General features: G+C 25.9%; 2 protein-coding genes and 1 long non-coding RNA gene across 4 annotated transcripts in view; 1 reads left to right on the forward strand and 2 right to left on the reverse strand.

Moving 5' to 3' along the window:
• Positions 1–1,864, reverse strand: part of LOC136075095 (NACHT, LRR and PYD domains-containing protein 9-like) — a 32,229-nt gene extending 30,365 nt beyond the window's left edge. The window contains exons 1-2 of the mRNA XM_065787353.1: positions 1,613–1,864; positions 865–1,169 (exon numbers count right to left, since the gene is read on the reverse strand). Of these exons, the coding sequence (XP_065643425.1) occupies positions 865–1,159 (295 nt within the window). The 5' untranslated portion in view covers positions 1,160–1,169; positions 1,613–1,864. The remainder of the gene's footprint in view (positions 1–864; positions 1,170–1,612) is intronic.
• A 9,386-nt stretch (positions 1,865–11,250) lies between these two features.
• On the reverse strand, positions 11,251–13,316 carry LOC136074774 (uncharacterized). 2 transcript variants are annotated; one of them, XR_010635418.1, is made up of 3 exons: positions 12,859–13,316; positions 12,292–12,743; positions 11,251–12,214 (listed from the first exon to the last, which is right to left on the reverse strand). It is a non-coding gene; the product is annotated as an uncharacterized LOC136074774 (long non-coding RNA). The 2 variants fall into 2 exon arrangements; XR_010635419.1 differs by having other exon boundaries at positions 12,292–12,457; positions 12,578–13,316.
• A 7,549-nt stretch (positions 13,317–20,865) lies between these two features.
• Positions 20,866–22,365, forward strand: LOC136074775 (uncharacterized). Its single transcript, XM_065787072.1, has 2 exons — positions 20,866–20,919; positions 21,404–22,365. Exons 1-2 carry the CDS (start codon positions 20,871–20,873, stop codon positions 22,348–22,350), a joined length of 996 nt encoding a protein of 331 aa, XP_065643144.1. The 5' UTR covers positions 20,866–20,870; the 3' UTR covers positions 22,351–22,365.
• The last annotated feature ends 3,728 nt before the right edge of the window (positions 22,366–26,093 follow it).

The raw sequence follows: 26,093 nt of genomic DNA on the forward strand, positions 1-26,093 counted from the left end.
AATATTAAGTATATACTTTTTGTTGGTTGTTAAAAAAATATAACTTATCGCTCATCTGATTGGCTTCTGACTTAGCATGCTTTGAAGCTTTAACCCGGTTTGACTCAACATGTTTTGAAAACGTTTTGATATTTCCCTTACCTGTTTTTAGGACTAATAGCATATTAACAGAACTAATATTTAAATAGATGATAGACTTCAGTATATAGAATATAGAAATGGATTTAACTCAAAAATTTATTTTTTGTGACTCGGAGCGTTTTGCAGATGGGCTCCTCATTTGTTGCAATACTTTTTTATTTCTTGTGGAATTATTTATTAATTAATGATTTTAAAAGTTTATTAAAAGATATTGACAGTTATATTGGTTTAAGCTAAACTTTGTTTGTTTAGATACGAGATAAAAAATTTAATAATATTATTTAAAAAAATTAATTTGACTTTTCACAATATTCCTTCGTTTTTTTCTTTTTAGTTAAATTATTTGATGCTTTATAAATAGAACTGTTTTTTTTTAGTTGAAAAAAATAGAAAACCAAAAAATTTTTTGCAAACTTTTACAGCATCCTTGAAACTTAATACAAAAATGATATCATAAACTTTTGCATCCAAATTAGTTACCATATAATTATTTTAGAGTGGTCTGCTTAAAAAAACATTAAATAAAATAAAGTTTTCAAATAAGATCCTTGAATAAAAAAAAATCTAAAAACCAAATTTGATTTTAATTTTCAAATTTTGTTTATTTGCAAGTAATATAGAAATAAATGAAGGATGCATAAAGAAACAAAAATCTAATAAATATTGTTTTTTAATAGAATGTAAAATTTTCTATTATACTTAATCTTATTAAAAAATAATTACTTGTGAATTCATCAATATTATTAATTAAGTCCATTCTGTTCATGTTCCTTAAAGCTGTTTTTAACTTTTGAGGTGTCGGATTGTTATCCATTTGCATCCATTTAGTTAACATTGAGTAAGCTTTTTCATTAGTTTTAGTATTATCTTGATCAATAATATTTAAATATTCGTCTTTAATATTTAACCAACGCCCAAGAGTTTTCCAATCTCCTCCAACACTTTCACTAAATTTTAATTTGAACTCTTGGCTTTGAATGCTTCTATCTTTTCGGAGATATGTAAAAAGTTGATCCATTCTGACGTTTCTACAAAATATGTATATATATATATATATATATATATATATATATATATATATATATATATATATATATATATATATATATATATATATATATATATATATATATATATATATATATATATATATATATATATAGATAGATAGATAGATAGATAGATATATATATATATATATATATATATAGATAGATATATAGATATATAACACACACACACACACACACATACATATTTAATAAAAATCATTTTTAAAATATTTCCTTAAATAACAAATACATTTTAAAAAACATTTCAATTTTACAATAAAATCTATAGAATAAATGACAAAAATTGAAAATTTTACAGAACAATATCATTAGACAAAAATCAAACATAACAAACCAACAAAAATGATTATAAAACTTGATTAATAACCAATCATTACAATCAAAATAAATTTAACTACCATTTTCATTATATTGATAAGCTAATACACATTTTTGTGGAGCGCTACTTTTATATTTAACTTATGTTTGGTTGGAGCAGTAGCCAAAACCTTAAACGATGAACAATTAGACAGATTTTTCCAACTATTTTATGTATTTAAATATCTATGTACATGGCATTTCATTATAAATTTAAGAGTGCTTTTAAGTGTTGGTTTCAATGTAATTTATTTGCATCAAGCACCTTAGAAAAACTGTTAAAAAATCCCAATAATGGAAACAAATGAGGGGCCGATCCAAAAAGTACGTACGCAGGGGAGGGGGGGGGGAGGGGATTTCCTAAAAGCGTACCAACACGAACAAAGGGGGAGGGGGTTTTAAAGACGGTTTGACTATCTCTCTCAAACTTAATTTTTTTTTTTTTTTTAAACATTTGGTTTAACGTGTCTCAGGAATCAGTATTGTGTTTTTTTTCCGACTTTAGTCACAATTTTTTTTTTAATTTCTTTATAAAAAAGATGAGGAGAAAAAATAAATCCAGCGACAATCGTTCCAAATAAAATTTTTTTATTTTTTGCAACGTAATTTGATTAGTCGCGAAATGAGACGTTAAACAAAAGCAAACTTGCTTTGAATTCTTTTTTTTTAAATTACTGTACGCAAACTGGTTTTTATCATTTCTCTTAAAATGTTAGAATATGTTGTAACATATTAATATTTAAATTAAAATTTTAATATTTAAAGTACATTAAGTAACATTTTAAGCTTTAATTAAGTACTGAGAAACATCTAATAAACATTTAGTTTATTAGATGTTTCTCAGTACTTAATTAAAGATTAAAATGTTACTTAATGTACTTTAAATATTAAAATTTTAATTTAAATATTAATATGTTACAACATGTTCTAACATTTAAGAGAAATGACAAAAACCAGTTTACGTACAGTAATTTTTTACCATCACTTAAAATTACTTTGCTGCTTTTTTTTAAGTTTCTTAAACACGTGCCAACTCGTTTTTGAATATGACCAATGCACTCTGCTTTTTTCAATTTCTACATTATGTCAATAAGGTTTAGCAGCAACAACAATGGTATAAGAACTACTATCTCTGTCACCAAGATATGTGGTATACCTTAAATTAATTTTCTTTTCAGAACGATGAAAAAGTTTTAAAACACCACTTGATTCCATAGCCGATGATGATCCAGTATGACAAATTTTACACTTTTGGTAATGCGATGACTGGAACTTTTTATATTCAACTGGATGCGTGTATTTTTTACCTTCCATATTGAACATAATTTACATGTTTTTGTTTCTATATGAAAGTATATACATTTACCAATTTCAACTGAAATTGCAGAAACAACTCCGCTATTTGAAGTTAAACCACGCGTTTGCCATGAACCATTAAAGCTACACATAATGTCTCTTGATGTTTCACCAGCAAGGATTAATTCATCGGCAGCATTTTTCATATGCTGGTCAACTAAATTTTGACCAGCACATGAAAAATGCTGAAAAAAAACCCATTACTTACAGATGTCATGAAGAAGAAGCGTCTAAAAAGTGGACTAAAGAACAATGGAAAAGGGTAAGGCAAAATGTATTTATTAAATTTACAGCTATTTTATTTATTATATTTGTATATCATACTATTTTTAATTTGAAGGTATTAAATTGAAGAGACTTAATAATAGCTAACTTGTTTTTTTATTGATTGCAGGTTTTATTTTCGGATGAATCATATTTTGAAGTGCAAGGCCAACGGTCACAGTTTGTTCGTCGTTCTGATGGTGAGCCTATACGACCCGGACACATTGAACAATATGCCAAGCATCCAGAAAGAAGATGTTTTGGGGTTGTTTCTTTGCTTTTGGACCAGGAAGACTCTACCCAGTTACTGGAATGATGAACTCTGACACTTACATTGAGGTTCTGCAAACACATTTAATTCCAGAGATGTTAAAAGTGTTTCCAAATGGAAACGGAATATTACAGCAGGATTTAGCCACATGCCATACTTCCAAAAAAGTCAAGAAATTCATGGTAAAAAATAATATTAAAACCCTTAAATGGCCTGGCAACTCCCCTGATCTTAATCCTATTGAGAATATCTGGGCAATTAGCTGGTAAAAAAAAAGACTGCGAAAGCATGACTGCACAACTAAAACTAAGCTTACCACCAATATCCTTCAGATTTGGATTGAAGACATAGAAATCCAAAACATTTGTAAAAATTTAGTGGATTCCATGCCAAATTGTGTGCAGAAAGTCATAGCATCACGAGGAGAGCACATAAAATATTAGTGCATGAGTTTTTATTTTATTAGAGCAAGAAAACTTAAAATTTCCTGAATTTTTATTGTTTTTAATTTTGATGCAATTAATATTCACAATACTGTATCTTATTAATAAAATATTTACATCAAAATCTGAAAAACATAAACAAAATTATAAAACTTATACAAACTTATTTTACAAAACCTAAAATCAAAATCTAAAAAACATAAACAAAATTATAAAACTTATACAAACTTATTTGAAATGCTTCGCAAAAATGCAAAAAAAAACTAATATTCAAACTTGCTTAATAAATATATGCACAACTCAAAACGCGTCTGGCAAATCATGAAGGAGGTGTCTGGAAAACTTAAACCAAATAAAAATTTACTCCTAAATTTTATACAAATTGATAACAAATTAATAAATGACTCAAATGATATTGCATTTGAATTTAATAAGCTTTTCACCACTATCGGTACAAAATTAAGCGATAGTATTTCATTCATTAAAGATAAATCTGTTGATGAGTTCGAAACATCAATAAGCTCTAATCTAAATTTTACTGAGTTAACTTTTAATGAATTTGAGGTTGCTTTTAAGTCATTAAAACGTAATAAAGCTACTGGGTATGATGATATTAACACAAATATTGTGATTGATTCCTACGATGTTATAAAAGATATTCTTTATAAAATCTTCAGAGCATCCATTGCACAAGGGTCTTTACCAGATAAACTAAAAATAGCAAAAGTAACTCCAATCTTTAAGACGGGGGATCGTACAAATATAACAAATTATCGCGCTATTTCAGCTCTTCCAGTTTTTTCAAAAATTTCAGAAAGAATAATGTACAACCGAATCTACTCATATCTTGTTGAAAATAAAATTCTATACGAAAACCAATTTGGTTTCAAAAAACATAATTCAACCGAGCATGCCATTCTTCAACTAACGCGCAATATAACTGACTCTTTTAAAGACTCTTGTTTTACACTAGGAGTGTTTATTGATTTGTCTAAGGCATTTGATACTGTCAATCATCAAATTCTGTTAAAAAAACTAATATCATATGGTAATAAAGATAAAACCCTATTATGGTTTGAAAGTTATCTTACTAACCGTAAACAGTTTGTTTACAATAAAGATTCTATATCTCATCTATTAATGAATATAACATGTGGTGTTCCACAAGGATCCATACTTGGTCCACTTATTTTTTTAATATACATAAATGACCTTCATAAATCATCAAACTTAATAACAATAAATTTTGCAGATGACACTGACTTGTTTTTGTCTCATAAAGATATTATTATGCTTTTTACTAATATGACAAATGAATTAATAAAAGTATCTGTTTGGTTTAAACAAAATAGATTGTCTCTAAATATAGAAAAAACTAAATGGACACTTTTTTATCCACCTTCATAAAAACAGAAACTGCCTCATATCATGCCAGACCTTTTAATTGATAATATAATAATAAAAAGAGAAAAAGTTACTAAGTTTCTTGGAGTATATATTGATTAGAATCTATCTTGGAGAAATCATATTGATAATACCTCCAATAAAATCGCTAAATGCATCGGAATTCTCTATAAAGCAAGAAATGTATTATGTAAACACCAGTTAACACAATTATATTATTCATTTATACATTGTCATATAAACTACGCGAATATTATATGGGGAAGCACTCATAGAACAAAACTAAAATCTCTTTACCTTCATCAGAAACACGCAGCTCGCGCAATAAATTTTAAAAATCGGTTTTTTCATACGAAACAACTTTTTAAAGAAATGAATATTTTAAATATATATCAAAAAAATGTCTTTAACATTTTATGTTTCATGTTTAAATGTAGAGAAAATTTGTTGCCAAACGTATTACAAAATCTTTATTGTATGAAACCTAAAAACAAATATAATCTTCGAATTAATAACAATCTTAATGCCCTCTTTTGCCATAAAAGCAAAGACCAGTTTTTTGTTTCTTATCGAGGTCCTTATCTCTGGAACAAAATAGTCTTACCAAATTTTGATTTTTCTGTCCAACTGACTTTTGCTTCATCCAAACAAAAACTTAAAAGAATTATATTTTCAATTGAAAATATTTTGATTTATTTTTAATTGTTTTTTTGTTTTGTTTGTTTGTTTGTTCGTTGTTATTCTATTTTGTATATTTTATTTATTTTTTAATCTTGGCTTTTTAAAATTTTATCTTGGTTTTTACATGTTTTTGCATAAAGTTGTATTAATATTATTATTTCACTTAAGACATTGTATTTTTATCAAAAATTAACCATATATTGTAAAGGGCTTCATGACAAGATCCACATGATCTTCTAGAAGTCCTGTCGTTACTAATATAAAAATTGTAAAATATAATTGGTTATTGTAAATTTTTAAACGGCAAAATATTAAAGAAAAAAAAATAAAAAATAAACCGTGTTTTTTTTAAACTATTATGACGAAAAATAATTTTTATATTCAAAAAGAATTTATATATTTAATTCCTTAAGATTAAACTTAAAATACTTTACATTCTTTAACTAGTTTTTAACTACAATAAAAAAATATTAAACAAACAGCTTTTACTTTAATCTTCTGAATCACGTCACATAAACGATATCAAAAGATAATTTAAAAGATAAAAGTTTTTGCGTAACGCAAAACTGCCGAACGCGTGGGCAAATCGCCTTTTTTTCGCAGGCAAAATGCGAGCTACTTTTTAACAAGGCCTGCAACTGTTACAACATATTTTAAAACCAATACTTAAACCATACTTTTTTGAGGAAATTAGCATTACATAAACATTATCTTGACACGAACTTGGGGATTTCAGTAGCAACCCAGACGGCACATCTGGTTTTAATCTCGGAATTAAAACCCGTATAAACACGTGTTTGTTACGATCCAGGCGTAAACCAAAAACACGTGGATTTCAAGGGAAGTTTAACTGGAGTTTTACACGTGTTTTCTAAGGTTTCAAACACGAGTTTTTTTATGTTTTAAATACGTGTTTTTAAGGTTTTAAACTCGTGTTTTATGAGGTTTTAAATTCGTGTTTTCTATCGTTTAAAACGTTCTTATGGCATTAAATAAAGTTTTCAAACGGACTTATGTCTGAACAAACAGCTGTTCAGCACGGTTCAGTCTTAAACCAAATTACGTAGGTTTTGTTAGACACGTTTATTGCTTTAAACATGTAAACTTTTTTTCATATATACTACATTATATTTACGACAACTTTGTTGTTTTATTTTTGTTTTTTAAGTAAGGTAAATTATTTTACAATTATGCTACAAACAAAAAATAAATATAGAAATAAAAAAACAAAGAATTAAAATTCGATTGATCATCTCTTCCTTCATTATAAAATCTAAAATCGTATAACAATACGCTTTCGCATCTTTACAAACAATTCCAGTAGCATCAAATGTTCTTTTTAATTTTTCTTAAAAGTCGGGTCTCGAACTTTACTAATTCCTCATTTGAGGTTCAGCCTGTTCAAATTTAACTTCATTCAAATCTTTATCTAAGAACTATTGCAGTATCTCGAACTTTACTAATTCCTCAATTGAGGTTTAACCTGTTCAAATTTAACTTCATTTAAATCTTTATCTAAGAACTATTGCAGCAGCCCAAATTTGTTTTTATGTAATGGTGTGACACAGCCATTTTACGCTAAAACATGGCATCATCCATTAAAAAGTTTCGTTTGTCTGATATTTTGGTCGACCTGTGTTGGTAGTTGTTTTTGATGATTCGCCTTAATCTATTTAAGAAAAAACAAGTTTTATAATAAATAACAAAATAAATGATTATCTTAGTCTATTGTTTTGTATTGTACCTAAATAAATGCACTATAAAAAATGCTGTTTGAAAAAACCGGAGTGATGATTCGATGGAAAAGTAAAATTGCTTTTTTACTTATCAATCACGCTTGTTTGTGTCTGTGCATTTAAACGGAATCGACCCTTCATTCTTCTTTTCAAATTGTGTTTTTTAGAGCCACCTTCTTCAACCTAAATTAGAGACGCCCTTTATGAAACCCATTAAGAAACATAATTCATCAAATATACTATTGTACTTTTTACATATCATAAACTTTTACATTAAATGCAAATAAGTTATTACTTTGGAAAGACCCAGAAGCCCGAGTATTTGCAAGTATTTTCATTAGCATTTGTACCAGGATGTAAATCCTCTCTTGATTGATTTTTGCTTATAAATATAGAAATCTTTAAAGGTTGATTCGAAACCATCTCATTTATGTTTTGTTGCTTGTTAAAGTGCAAATATCCTGTTTTAAGATAAATTAGACTAATATACACTCAAATATAGGTAATAAATATAAATATAAGTTATACATAAGACTTAAAAAAACCAAATGCACACATGCCTCCAGTTTCTTAATAGTCTAAACCTGCCTTTATCAACATTAAAATTATCATCTTCATCAAGTTTCTCAAGTTTTTTATAAATATATTGTCTTTATCTCGATTATGTGATAACTGTAAAACTCCTAAAAGATAAAATTTGCAAAAACAAAATTCACCAGAAATATCAGTGTCATTTTAAATTTTTTGAAATTAAAAATAATTAAATAGAGTTCCAATACAAGTATTTTCATTAACAGTTGTACAAGCATTAATTTTTTTTCTCATTGTCTTTTTCGATGAAAAATTATATATATATATATATATATATATATATATATATATATATATATATATATATATATATATATATATATATATATATATATACATACACACAAACAAAAATGTTTAACATGTGCTAATGCATATCACTAGCCATAGTCTGCTTGATAATAGACCCTTACCTTTATCAGCAAAAAAATATAATTACTGCAATCAGATAGACTATGCAAGAAATTATCTTGCTGGCTTCAGCTCATGCCATATTTTTTATACTGCTGACTCATTTTTGTATCTTCTAAAACAATTAAAAACTAATTTAACATTAACATAATAATTTTTAAATACAAACAAATGATTTACAGATAAGTAAAGTTACTTACGGACAGTACTTTGCAACAAAGTATTACAAGATTTTGCTGTCAATATTGGTAGAGAAAGTTCATTCAATGAAGCATAGGTAGTATATTGGTGCAGCCTCGCTTACTCAAATTTTTTACTTTGAAGAATGTCTTATTTACTACAATAAACTTGCGCTGATTCATTACCTAACTTGTGTTCTGTCATATCATATGACATATTTTACTATAGATGCACTTTACTATAGATGCAATTTATGCATTGAATAAAAATATTAAATCACTTAAGTAGATTGAACAGTAAAATTTTTATATAGACATATTATAGCATTATTTGAGGAAAATCTGCTAACCCAAATGTTTGGAGCCATGGCTACAAAAGTAGAAAATACAAATAAGTTAACTCACATATGAAATTAATGTCACGATTTGGTTTTTTTTCTCTTATAAGTTTGCAATATCTATTTATATTAGACATTCTAAAGCAAAACCTGAAAAAAAATTATACATAAATTTTATTAAACAATGAAAATAATGAGGAGGGCACAGTTTGCTTAATTAAACAAGTACCTTCATCTTCTGAGTTAAAACTTTTTAAAGAATCCAATCCTTCTGCCGAATTAGAATGAGAATGACTACTTGAAGTAATCATTTCGTGAAAATTGTGGGAACCATTAGTAACATTATTACCACTATCATCCAATATTTCTTCAGATGAATCAGAAAAAGAACCTGATGAAGACAAATTTAAACAATCAGGAGATAAATTTCTAGCTAAGGCTGATCGGTATTTTTTCATATATTCTTTCATCTACAATGCTGAATATGTTCTGTTCATTTTTGTTAAATAATTATTATTAATAGAAGGATATCCTATAGCATTTAGTACACACACATTTATATAGGAACAACACTAGTATTTATCAAACATAAAACAATAATAACAATACTAATAGTAATAACAATAATACTATTAACAAAAAATGTGTATATATATATATATATATATATATATATTCATACGCAGAAATACACACACATATACAGATACAAATACACACATACGCCAAAATACACACACATGTGTGAATATATTATGTATGCATAATATATACAAATATACATTTATTTATAAGTGCATGTATGTATATATGTATGTATGTATGTATGTATGTATGTATGTATGTATGTATGTATGTATGTATGTATGTATGTATGTATGAATGTATGTATGTACTTATACATACATAATATATAGACATATATACACACATATATACATATAAATACATACATAAACACATACACATTTTATATATGTATGCATTATACATATGTATATAATATATACATTGTATATATTATATAGATACACAAGTGCATGTGTATATATATGTATATATATATATATATATATATATATATATATATATATATGTATATATATATATATATACATAAATATATATATATATATATATATATATATGTATATATATATATATATACATATATATATATATATATATATATATATATATATATATATATATATATGTATATATACACATACACAAACACACACATATTTATAAATATACACAAACACATCTATAATATATATATATATATATATATATATATATATATATATATATATATATATATATATATATATATATATGCATATATATACATATATATATATATATATATATATATATATATATATATATATTATATATATATATATATACATATATATATATATATATTTGATTAAAACGGCTGCGTATAAACTTTTTGTTTTAAATATATTTAGATGTAATTATATATTTACACAATATAATCAAAATATATTTAAAACAAAAAGTTTATACGCAGCCGTTTGAATCAAATTTAACAAATATAAATATCGTATAAGAAGAATATGACTTTAAAAGATTTTATATATATATATATATATATATATATATATATATATATATTTTATATATATATATATATATATATATATATATATATATATATATATATTATATATATATATATATATTATATATATATATATATATATATATATATATATATATATATATATATATTATAGATGTGTTTGTGTATATTTATATATATGTTTGTGTGTTTGTGTATGTGTATATATATATATATATTTATATGTGTATATATATATATATATATACATATATATATATATATATATATATATATATATATATATATATATATATATATATATATATATATATATATATATATATATATATATATATACTAATACTTAACAAAAACTTATTTATCTAACATATAAATTTTCTCGACAAATATTTTCCTGAATTTACTTATTACACACTATACCCAGACGGCACATCTGGTTTTAATCTCGGAATTAAAACCCGTATAAACACGTGTTTGTTACGATCCAGGCGTAAACCAAAAACACGTGGATTTCACGGGAAGTTTAACTGGAGTTTTACACGTGTTTTTTAAGGTTTCAAACACGAGTTTTTTTATGTTTTAAATACGTGTTTTTAAGGTTTTAAACTCGTGTTTTATGAGGTTTTAAATTCGTGTTTTCTATAGTTTAAAACGGCCTTATGGCATTAAATAAAGATTCCAAACGGAAACTTTATTTAATGCCTTAAGTTAGTTCAGGCATAAGTTTGGAAAACTTATGCCTGAACTAACAGCTGTTCAGCACGGTTTAATGATAAACCAAAAATACGTAGGTTTTGTTAGACACGTTTATAGCTTTAAACATGTAAACCTTTTTTTATATATACTATATTATATTTACAACAATTTTGTTGTTTTATTTTTGTTTTTTAAGGTAAATTATTTTACAATAATACTACGAAGAAAAAATAAACAAAGAAATAAAAAACCAAATCATTAAAAATAAGCTAATAAAAGACGCTTGGCACATGGTTACCGTACATAATATTTAATTTCGATTGATCGCCTCTTCCGTCGTTGTAAAATCTAAAATCGTATAACAATACGCTTTCGCATTTTTACAAACAATTCCAGTAGCATCGAATATTCTTTTTAATTTTTCTTAAAAGTCGGGTCTCGAACTTTACTAATTCCTCACTTGAGGTAACCTGTTCAAATTTAACTTAATTCAAATCTTTATCTAAAAACTATTGCAGTAGCCCAAATTTCTTTTTATGTAATGGTGAGACAATCATTTTACGCTAAAACATGGCATCATCCATGGGAGAGGTTTCGTTTGTCTGATTTTTTGGTCGATCTGTATTGGAAATGGTTTTTGATGATTCGCCTTAATCTAATTTTAAAAAAAAACAAGTTTTATAATAAATAACAAAATAAATGATTATCTTAGTCTATTGTTTTGTATTGTACCTAAATAAATGCACTATAAAAAATGCTATTTGAAAAAACCAGAGCGATGATTCGATGGAAGAGTAAAATTCCTTTTTTTTTATTAATCACGCTTATTTGTGTCTGTACATTTAAACGGAATCGACCCTTCATTCTTCTTTTCAAATTGTTTTTTAGAGCCTTCAACCTAAATAAGAGAGGCCCTTTAAGAATTTATGAAACCCATTAAGAAACATAATTCATCAAATATACTATTGTACTTTTTAAATGTTATAAACTTTTAAATTAAATGCAAATAAGTTATTACTTTGGAAACACCCAGAAGCCCGAGTATTCACAAGTATTTTCATTAGCATTTGTACAAGGATGTAAATCCTCTCTTAATTGATTTTTGCTTATAAATAAAGAAATCTTTAATGGTTGATTCGAAACCATCTCATTTAGGTTTTGTTGCTTGTTAAAGTGCAAATATCCTGTTTTAAGATAAATTAGACTAATAAATACTCAAATATAGGTAATAAATATAAATATAAGTTATATATAATATTTAAAAAAAACCAAATGCACACATGCCCCCTGTTCACCTACCTTAATCAACATTAACATTATTATCTTCATTAAGTTTCTGAAGTCTTCTATAAATATATTGCCTTCATCTAGATTATGTGATAACGGTAAAACTCCTAAAAGATAAAATTTGCAAAAACAAAATTTACCAGAAATATTAGTGTCATTTTAAATTTTTTGAAGTTAAAGATAAATAACTAGAGTTTCAATACAAGTATTTTCATTAACAGTTGTACCACCATTAATATTTTTTCTCATTCTCTTTTTCGTTGAACATGTGAAAAACTTAGTAGTTGACTTTTAGTAGAATTAGTAAGATTATTTTAGTAGATTATAAGTAAGTAGAAGACTTATAGTAGAATCTTTTCAATTTATGTTTTGTTGCTTATTAAAACCCACATATTCTGGTTTAAAAATGTTATATATATATATATATATATATATATATATATATATATATATATATATATATATATATATATATATATATACACATACGCACAAACAAAACAAAAAAAGTTCAATATGTGCTAATGCATATCACTAGCCATAGCCTGCTTGATAATAGACCCTTACCTTTATCAGCAAAAAAAAATATCATTTCTGCAATCAGATAGACTATGCAAGAAATTTTCTTGCTGGCTTCGGCTCATGCCATATTTTTTATACTGCTGACTAGGGTGTAGTGAAAAAACTTTTTTTTCGAAAATGAAAATTTAAATACTACTTTCAGATGTTCATAGACATTTTAAGATATACTATAAATTTTTTTTTCCCATATCTTCAAAATAAATTACCAAAATGAAGTTTTAAATATTTTATAATGATTAAATTAAATAAAGTTACTATTTTTGGTCGGAAGAAAAATAAACGGAGACATTGAATAAAAAACAAAATACAGATTTACATAAATTAATTTAATAGCACTTATTTTTTAACTACTAAACTAATTTTTATATTATCATAACAATTCATTTTATTTTTGTAAAATATTTTACTATAAAAAACAATATTAAATATTTTCATAAAAAAACAAAAATCTTTAACTCTAATTTTAATGGTCTGTAAAGTTACTTTTTATACGTTATGCGTTGTTTACCTTTATAATTGTTAATGTTTTCTAGATTCTGATGTGCAAAGGTTAAAGATTTTAACTAGAATTATAAATAAGTTTAGGGACATAAATAATTAAGTTCAATAAATAAATCAGTTTTAGGATAACTAATTAACTTTTGTAATATGTTTATGTATTTTTGTTAATTTTTATGATTTAAAGAATCACAAAAAATTTAAAGTTTATGTATATATTATATATATATATATATATATATATATATATATATATATATATATATATATATATATATATATATATATATATATATATATATATATATATATATATATATATATATATATATATATATATATATATATATATATATATATATATATGTATATATATATGTATATATATATGTATATATATATATATATGTATATATATATATATATATATATATATATATGTATGTATGTATATATATATATATATATATATATATATATATAATATATATATATATATATATATATATATATATATATATATATATATATATAAAGATATGATTTTTATAGATTAATACACGTTATGAATAAAATAAAAAGGACACGTAGTAATTCTTGCCCAGGCATCATAAAAGTTAAAGAATTCATTGGTCTTGGTGCTGATTTGTTACCCTCTGAATTACCAACCCTCAGAAATGTTTTACAATTACTGTTGTTAGAAATGGAGTCCTTAGACACCAATCTTCAGTATGTGTCAAAAGAAATTATTCACGAAGCTGCCAAAAAATCATCTTGTAAAGTTAGCAAAGTCTAATATTTTAAGAAAATTATTATATATTATATTTGTTTTCTACTCTTTCATTGTTATAGCTATTTTAAATATATATATTTTTTATTTAGGTTGTTGTACAGTATCAACCTAATCACTATATCGTTCAGAGAATTGAAAAAGAGTGGAAAAGAGTTACTCAAACTGTTTGGGGAAGATTGACAAATACTCGAAAGGATAAGTTATATAATGAAATGGACACGCTATTTGATATTCTTCGTTGCAAACATAGTATTAAATGCAAGGAAGATCCAACTTGTTCTGACCCAAAATGTTCTCATTGTGCTTTTCTTCCAATTTGTAATTGTCCATTAAGTTTGAAAATTCCTGAAATAGAGCTGAAGTTTATCAGAGCTCAGAGATTGAAAGTTGGAATGAAAAGTGTGTACCAAATACATTGTAGAGATAAAAAAGAACATACTCGGCTGGCTAAGCAATGCAAAAGGAAAGAAAAACCTTTAATGTTTAAAAAATTAGAGGAGCAGAAAGTAGAGTTAAGTAATAATAAGTTTTTTAATGAAGAAATAGAGGTAGATGTGATTGAGAATGCAAATGAATCTTCTAGCCAGTTAATGGACACCAAAATTGACGACGGATCAAAGCAATCTGTCATCAATACAAATCACTTTCCTCTTCTTGCTCAAACAGTTTTAAGATACGGAACAAGTAACAGAGAAGCTGCTGCTATTTCTTCTGCAGTTCTTATAGATATTGGGATTGTTAATGAAAAAGATAATAAACTGATTATTGACCATCACAAAATTCATAGGGAAAAAAAAAAAGTAATGAAAAAGCTCCAGACAGAAGATTTACAGTTGTATCAGTCAGAAGAAATTAAAGCATTATTTTTTGACGGTAGAAACAATTTAACTCTTTTTAATAATCAAGATAAAACAACATCAAAATATTATTCTAAAACAATAAAAATGGACTTCTACACTGTCACTAGTGAACCAGGTGGAAAATATGTGTTCCATTTCTCTCCTCTTAAGCCTGGAGTAGGCGAAAAATCTGCGTTAATGATAGCCAAACCTATAGCAGATTGGTGTAGAAAATTTGATATAAACTTACAGTATATTGGAGCAGACTCTACAGCTATTAACACTGGAAGATTAGGCGGGGTTATAAAAACAATTGAGGATCTTTTAAATAAAAAGTCAACATGGATTATATGTATGCTGCATACTAATGAGCTTCCGCTTAGGCATCTTATTCAGAAACTAGATGGTAAAACAACTTCTAGTAATGGGTTTAGCGGAGTCGTGGGTAAGCTTTTGAATTGTGCTACATTACTTCCATTAGCTCAGGCATTTCCAACAATAACCATTGGTAAAAGACCAATTGAATTAAATCAAGATGTGATCGATGATCTTTCAACTGATCAGCTCTATGGGTATAAAATGATTTTGGCTATACGTTCAGGTAACATGCCTATAGATCTTATAAAGATGGAGTGTGGTCCTGTTAATCACAGCAGATGGTTGACCACTGCAAATAGACTGATGCAAATTTGGGTATCACTTCATGGACTGTCTGGGGAAAACTTTATTACTTTAAGTCGTTTAGTTGAATATGTTGTTGGTGTTTACTATCCAATGTGGTTTGATATAAAGGTAAGGTGGTCTTTTATTGAGGGTCCAAGACATGTTTTAGAAACCTTACGATTAGTAAAAATGCAAAACCAGGTTACCAGGGATATTGTTGAAAAATATGTCATATCAGGAGCCTGGTTTTCTCACAGTGAAGCTGTTCTAGCCACTTTGCTTTGCAGTTCTGAAGTGGAAGAACGGGTTTTTGCAGTGGATCGTATTCTACAGATCAGAAAAGGTTTGGACAAAGGAGAAACATCTGTCCGAGAAAGGATTCATTCTTCTTATTTAAACATAGATGCTAAGAATCTCACTGAGTTATGTTCTTGGACTCATAATGTATTTGAGCCAATTCAAACATGTAGCTTTACTACTGAGACAATAGTTGATTTTAAGGTAAATCCCATGGTTGTTGACTCCATACCATGCCACACACAAAGTGTTGAGCGGGCTGTTAAACAAACAACAAGAGCTTGTGCTGCTGTCTATGGACATGATTCAAGAGATGGTTTTATCCGAGTAGGTTGCCATCACCGTAAACTTTTACCTAAAAACAATACAAAAAAAAACCTAAAACAGATGATTATATAATTTTTATATTTTGAAAGTGAGTATATATATTTCTAAACTTATCTAATCTTCACGAATTTACATTTTAATTTATACTAAACAGGGTCCATAATCCATAAAAGGCTCATTTTGCAGGTCTAATCTTCGTATAGTTTTTGTATTTTTTGAAAAGGTTAAGCCAAAATTTTTGATATTTTATTCCCGCTATAAATGTGGCAAATAAGGGTAGTAAACAAAAAAAAAATTGTTATCTAGCTTTGGTCTCAAAACTCAATACCACCCCCCACCCCCAACCACCGCCCCTCTTTCTTTAAAAAATCACTAATACTAATTTTTTTAAGTTTTTTTTCAATTATTATTTTGAAATAGATAAAAATTTAATGACAGTTTTGGAATTTTAACAAAAATATGTTGTGTTTAATAGTTATGACTGTTTATTGTTAATAACTCCCCCCTTTACCCCATTTTGGTAATTTATTTTGAAGTTATGGAAAAAAAATTTTTATACTATATCTTAAAATGTCTATGGACATCTGAAAATAATATTTAAATTTTATATTTTGGAAAAAAAAATTTTTCACTACACCCTACTGCTGACTCATTTTTGTATCTTCTCAAACAATTAAAAATTAATTTAACATTTACATAATAATTTTCGTATATAAACAATTGATTTACAGATAAGTAAAGTTACTTACGGACAGTATTTTGCAACAAAGTATTACTAGATTTTGCTGTCAATATTGGTAGAGAAAGTTTATTCGATGAAGCATAGGTAGGACAAATTTAAACATTCAGGAAATAAATTTCCAGCTAAGGCTGATCGATATTTTTTCATATATTCTTTCTACTATGCTGAACTTGTTCTTTTCATTTTTGTTAAATAATTATTATTATTAGGATATCCTATAGCATTTAGTACACACACATTTATATAGGAACAACACTAATATTTTTCAAACATATAACAATAATAACAATAGTAATAATAATAACAATAATAGTGTGTATGTATGTATATATTTATATATATATATATATATATATTTATATATATATATATATATATATATATATATATATTTATACATACATACATAATATATAGACTTATACATACACACATATATACATATGAATACATAAATGAACACATACATATTTTATATATGTATTATACATACATATATAAAATATACATTGTATAAAATATATAGATACACAAGTGTGTATGTATATAGATACACGTGTGTATATATATGTGTATATATATATATATATATGTGGATATAAATATATATATATATATATATGTGTGTGTGCATATATATACATATTTATATTTATATGTATATATATATATATATTTATATGTATATATATATATTTAAATATATATATATATACATATATACATATATATATATATATATATATATAATATATATATATATATATATATATATATATATATATATATATATATATATATATGTATATATATATATATATATATATATATATATGTATATATATATATATATATATATATATATATATATATATATATATATATATATATATATATATATATATATACATGCTAATGCTTAACAAAAACTGAATTTATTTAACATATAAATTTTCTCGACAAATGTTTTCCTGAATGTTCTTGTTACACACTCTAAAACCTTCCGAATAATAAAAATGCAATAAATTTAAATAATCGCGTGCTTTTAGTAATGGTTTCACATTCGTTGCGAAAACTTCTGATAATTTAATACTCCATTTTTGTAACTGAAAAACCATCACTAAAAACTTAATATCCAAACTGGTTTTTTGGTAAAATATAGTAGTTAATATCACGGAATCAAAACCCTATTCTTGACACGTGTTATTCTCAGTGTTTTCGGGAGTTTTAAACACGCAACAGAAACCACGCGTAACTTTTAAACGAGTTGTGCCGTCTGGGTAACACCTTCGGAATAATAAAAATACAGTAAAGATAAAAAATCGCGTGCTTTAAGTAATGGTTTCACATTCCTTGCGAAAACTTCTGATAATTTAATACTCCATATATTTATATATATATATATATATATATATATATATATATATATATATATATATATATATATATATATATATATATATATATATACATATATATATATATATATATATATATATATATATATATATATGTATATATATATATTTATACATACTTACATAATATATAGACTTATACATTCACACATATAAACATATGAATACATAAATAAACACATACATATTTTATATATGTATTATACATACATATATAAAATATGTGTGTGTTTGTGTGTGTGTGTGTATATATATATATATATATATATATATATATATATATATATATATATATATATATATATATATATATACATATGTGTGTGTGTGTGTATGTGTGTGTGTGTATATATATATATTTATATGTGTATATATATATATATATATTTGTATATATATATATATATATATATATATATATATATATATATATATATATATATATATATATATATATATATATACATGATAATAACAAAAACTGAATTCATTTAACATATAAATTTTCTCGACAAATGTTTTTCTGAATGTTCTTGTTACACACTCTAAAACCTTCCGAATAATAAAAATGCAATAAATTTAAAAAATCGCGTGCTTTTAGTAATGGTTTCACATCGTTGCGATAACTTCTGTTAATTTAATACTCCATTTTTGTTACTGAAAAACCATCACTAAAAACTTAATATTCAAACTGGGTTTTTGGTAAAATATAGTAGTTAATTTCACGGAATCAAAACCCTATTCTTGACACTTGTTATTCTTAGTGTTTTCGGGAGTTTTAAACACGCAACAGAAACCACGCGTAACTTTTAAACGAGTTGTGCCGACTGGGAATATAACGTTTTTCAACAAACTGAAGTTCATAACAAACTTAAAATCTGTACTTGTAAAACCTTGAAAATCTCTATCAGCAATATTTAATTTTTTTAAAGAAGCAGTGTGTAGCAGACTCAACAAAAGATAAAGTTTTCGTTTCTGAAGAAGAAATCTTTGTTTATCTGTTTGCACGAAATTTTGCTCTTTTATTATTGTATATTCTGTTTGATAATTGTTTTCTCTTTGATCCACCCATGTTAATTTTATTTTAAAAAGATAAAAGATGTACTATAGCATAAATAATAAAGTTTGAAAGCAGATTGAAACAAGAAGCGAATTACGTCAATAAAGCCATCATACTAAACTAATTAACAAGAAGTTGTTGCAGTCTACAACTTTGCACTTAAAAGAGTTGACTAGGAAAGTATTTTGTGGCTTTTTTATGGTTTAACTTGTTTCTGAAGCGCATAACAATGAAATAAATAAAACGTTGCTACGGGAGGGGGGGGGGGGAACGAAAAACATTTATACCGATTATATACATTATACATTTATACATTATAAACAAGTTTTAACATGAATTGAAACTTTTATATTTAATTAAATCAACTAAAAATTCGAAATCTGCGATTATTATATTAGTTGAATAATGAAAGTAAAAAGCAAAAATTTTTTTTTTACTTTTATTGGTGTACCAATTTCAATAAATTGGTGTACCACCTTCAATAGGTACATTAAGTAACATTTTAAGTTTGAATTAAGCACAGAGAAATCGTCAGGTTAGAATTATTTTGTTCTAACTCCAAAATTGAAAAAAATGAGTTTATACCTTTTTCTCTTTTTTTGTTATATTTTCTTTCTAGCTATAATACTTTTAAAATTGAAAAAAAAAACTAAATAGTGTCAAATTAGGTGTAACCGATTGTTCTATGTGCAAAATAGCAATAGTTATTCATATTATTTCGTTCTATTTACAACAACCAATAAAATTGTTTTATAAATCACATTAAACAATACGTTCGTGTTTATTTCCTCTTAAAAATTTTAAAATGGCGGAAAATATAAATGTATGTCTTGGAGTAATAAACCAAAATACAGGTATTTTCTTATATATTCTAGTGCTAATCGGCTTATTTTAGTTATTAAAAAAAATTCAGCAAATTATTATAGTAGGAAATGTGTTATTATCTTATTAGAACCTCACGGATTCTGTTGTATATGTGACACATACACTAATGTGTGTATGTAACATATATAATAGAATCCGTGAGGTTCTAATAATATATGTATATATATATATATATATATATATATATATATATATATATATATATATATATATATATATATATACATATATATATATATATATATATATATATATATATATATATATATATATATATATATATATATATATATATATATATATATATATATATATATTGAGCACTCTATTTGTTGTATATACTAAATAAATAAGGATTCAAATTTAAATGAATCGCTTCATATGTGGAAAAAATGATCTTATATTCACCTATTTGCATTGCATAATTTTTTTATGTTTAATTTTTATTTTTAGTTTACCCACAACGAGCTAATATCATGGTTACTCCCTATGTTCCAACACATCCTTCAATTGCTGGTCAACTGCGATTACCTCCGCACGGTGGGAAAACAAGAAAACGTAAGGCAAACTGTTATAACTGGAAACAGTCAAAAAGAAAGCAACTTAGGCAATCAGGAAAAGAATATATAAATATCAGAGGCAAGGTTATACAACCAAAAAGTATTAAAAATAAAAAAGTTTGTGGAAATTGTTGCAAGTTTAAGTGTTCTGTGAAAATTTCAGAAGATGAGGGGAAAATATTATTTAATGGACTGTGGGGAATGTCTCAGATTGAAAAGCAACACTTTTTTAGTAAAACTACTGAAAAATTAGATAAAAAAATAACTCAGACCAATAAAGTTAGCAAATCAAGGAGAAAATATACTTATTTTTACAATTTCTTTGTTGATAATGTCAAACATCGTGTATGTAAAGTGTTTTATTTGTCTACATTAGACATCAGCAGCAGGCAAATATCATACTATCATGAAAATAAGCTTGAAACTGGTATTCCTGCCCCTACAAAATGGGGGAAACATTGTAAAAAAAAAGTTCTTGAAATGACTAAACAGAGTATAGAAAACCATATTAACTTGTTTCCACGAGTTGAGTCACATTATTGTCGAAGCATTTCCTGCAAACAATACTTTGATGGTTCATTAAATTTGAAGAAACTTTATGATTTATATTTAACATATTGCACTCAATATAAAAATTTACCAGCAAAGGAATGTATGTACCGCAATATTTTTAACACCAAATTTAATATTGAATTTCAAAAGCCAAAAAAAGATCTGTGTGATACATGCTACCAATTTTGCATTCTTGAAAATGCAAATGAAGAGCAAATCCAAAAGTATAACAAGCATATTGCATCAAAAATGAAACAATATTCGAGAGAGATAAGGATCGAAAGTTGAACTCCCCAACCACAACCATAGCTTGTATTGATCTACAAAATGTCTTGAGTTTGCCAAAAAGTAACATGGGAAACTTCATTTATAAAAGAAAGCTCAGTTGTTATAATTTAACAGGTTACTCTTCGCTAAACAAAAAAGCATATTGTGTATTATGGCATGAAGGTATGTCTGGTCGTTCTGGTAACGATATTGCTAGTGCTGTGATATGTATGCTAAATCAAGTTTACAAGGATCTTCCTAATATTGACAAGTTGTTACTTTGGTTTGATTCTTGTGTTCCACAAAATCGAAACAGTCATATGTCAGCTGCATTGCGTGAGTTTCTTATTGATCATTCAAATATTGAAATCATTGTACAAAAGTATTGTGAGCCAGAACATAGCTCCATTCAGGAATGTGATAATATACATAGTCAGATTGAGAAATCATTACATTCAGCAGAAATATTCAGCCCTCCCGAATTGGTAAAAGCAATGTTAAATGTTAACCAACGTAAACCATTTTTTGTATACCAAATGCAAAAAAAGGACATCAAAAATTTCTCAAAAATTGCTTGTCTTATGAACTACAAAAAGGTTCCATACTTTAATGTCAAAACACTTGTATATAGGTCTAATGCTCCTGGTCATGTGTATTTCAAGATTTTTTTTACAGATATTTATAAAGGGGCACGGCTGTCTAAGCCAAAAAACACTAGAGGATCAGGAAGTAATCTTGAAGAACCATCAATTCCATTGGCATCTTGTTTTCCACATAATATTGAAATTTCTAGTGAGAAAGTAAAAGACGTTGTTTCTATGTACCCATACATGCCAGCTGTAGATGTTTGTTTCTATAAAACCTTATTTCAGTAGTTTTTTTTCAACTATTCAATCCGGAAACAAATTTTATTTTAATTGTTTTATTTATATACTTTAGTTATGTTATGCAACATTCAGTTTTATAAGTTGTATAAGTTGTATAAACTGTTATTAACATGTTATTTGTATTAAAAATTTTGTTTGTTTATTTTCAATAAATCTTTTTAGATAGAAATGATTTTCTTTAAATAATATAGCTCTTAATAAAAGCTGCCCATCCTTCCAGAAGCAATATCAGTTGAATTCTGTCAAAGTAGCAATAAGAAAGCTAATTATATCATCCCATCCATTTAAGTTTTCCAACGAAGTGCATTAGGTTTCTATATTTGCGTTTAAATCCCTAAGTTAAAAGTAATTTGTTGTAATTCATTTGCTTTTTGCAAAACGTTTAAACTGTTTTTACTAAAATATGGAGATAGCACAAAATAATATTAACGCAAAATGTATCTATCGAATTTATCTCCAAACAGGGTCGGGCCATAATAGCAGTTTGAGCAACTTACTTTTTTTTTCAAAACAAATAATTATTTTTAGTATATAGCCAAGTATTAAAAAAAGTTTTCATTAATGAAAAACATATTTCCAATTCTACTGCATTACAGTTTAAAACTTCAACTGGATTTATCTCAGTTTAAACAAATGCAGAGTTAGAACAAAATAATTCTAACCTGACGAAATGTCAAATAAACTAAATGTTTTTTTTTTGTTTTCAATGTTTTGAAATATTCATTTGTTGGGGAAAGGGAAGGAGGGAGGAGGGGGTGGAGTTATTTTGAAAAAAAATAATGCGTATGTACTCGCAAGGGAAGGGGTCTTCGATACCGTACAGGTTCATATAAGGGGGAAGGGGGACCCTAAATCAGTGGGTTTACTGTGTACTAACATTATGGATGCCTTCTAAAAACCAACCTCCTCCACTTCCCCAACACATAAGTATTTCAAAACATTTAGTTTATTAGATGTTTCTCAGTACTTAATTAAAGAATAAAATGTTACTTAATGTACTTTAAATATTAAAATTTTAATTTAAATATTAATATGTTACAACATATTCTAACATTTTAAGAGAAATGATAAAAACCAGTTTGCGTACAGTAATTTTTTACCATCACTTAAAATTAAAAATTGAAAAAATATTTTTTTCAAAATAAAATTTAGTTCATATTTGAAAAAAATTATAAAAATGATTTTTGTTAATAGAAAACAAAAATCAATAAAATTTTATTTTTAGTTTCAAATTCTTTATTAAAGTTAAAGGTGGTAAGATATGACTCGTATATGTTTTTGAATTATGTAGGTATAAAATATCTCAATTTAACCATTAATTTTTGTTTTAGATGGATGTGGTTGTAAAAATTTCTGTGCATAAACTAACGCCTTTATTTTTAGAACATTCGATTGAACTGGAAAAAATTCATAATTAAAAAAAAATAATAAAAATGATTTTTCAAATAGGGACTTTTATTTGTAACTTTTGTTATAGTGAGAAAAAAAAACTGTTTGTATGATTTTTAACGCGTTAATAAATAACTTTAATTACAATGAGAATAACAAAACAACTTTAATTACAATGAGGTACTTGAGAAGACGCTAGTGACGCAATATAACTTCTTACGATACAAAATATATTTGCTGAGTTGAGTTACTTTGAAATGCGTTACGCGTTTTCGTTACGCAGCGAAATCTCGTAAACAAGGCCCTGCAGTTGCAATTCAGATGAAAAAAACTCAGGAACACTGAGTTTTTTTCATCTGCTACATTTTGTAAAAAAAATTAGATCAAACAACATGATCCTAGTAAAAGCATACGAAGTGGACGAAAACCATATGATATTATAATTTTAATTTATTGTTATAATTAACACACATGTCATTGTGGCTTTTCGTGAAACGAGTAAAGGGTTATCGTCATTAGAAAAATTTTGTGAAATAATAAGTATGAAGCCACTTATAAACAAAAAAAACTACAATAAAACTTTTCATAACCTGTTAGATGTTTATCAAAATTTAGTTGACCAGCACATGAAAAATGCTGCTGATGAATTAATCCTTGCTGGTGAAACATCAAGAGACATTATGTGTAGCTTTAATGGTTTGTGGCAAACGCGTGGTTTAACTTCAAATAGCGGAGTTGTTTCTGCAATTTCAGTTGAAATTGGTAAATGTATATACTTTCACATAGAAATAAAAACATGTAAGTTATGTTCAATATGGAAGTTAAAAAATACACGCATCCAGTTGAATATAAAAAGTTCCAGTCATCGCATTACCAAAAGTGTAAAATTTGTCATACTGGATCATCATCGGCTATGGAAACAAGTGGTGTTTTAAAACTTTTTTATTGTTCTGAAAAGAAAAACAATTTAAGGTATACCACATATCTTGGTGACAGAGATAGTAGTTCTTATACCATTGTTGTTGCTGCTAAACCTTATTGACATAATGTAGAAATTGAAAAAAGCAGAATGCATTGGTCATATTCAAAAACGAGTTGGCACGTGTTTAAGAAACTTAAAAAAAAGCAGCAAAGTAATTTTAAGTGATGGTAAAAAACTAGGAGGAGCAGTTCATTTGACAGAAAATATTATTAACACATTGCAAGATTACTATGGCAAAGCAATCAGACAGAACATTGGTAGTTTATATGCAATGAAAAAAAGTGTGGAAGCTGTTCTTTTTCACTGTTCTGAAAGTTATGACAATGAAACACGGCATCAATTTTGTTTGTGCACCAAGGATTCTTGATGCAAATTCCAGGCTAATAAAGTAACTGGAAAAAAAACATTCAAAGAAAATATTTGTTGTCCTGCTGCTGTTCGAGATTTTATAAAACCAATATTTATAGATCCTGGAAGTGATATTCTTTTAGAAAAGTGTTTGCATG

Source organism: Hydra vulgaris, chromosome 01 (genome assembly GCF_038396675.1).
Source record: "Hydra vulgaris chromosome 01, alternate assembly HydraT2T_AEP".
Classification (NCBI taxonomy): Eukaryota; Metazoa; Cnidaria; class Hydrozoa; order Anthoathecata; family Hydridae; genus Hydra; species Hydra vulgaris.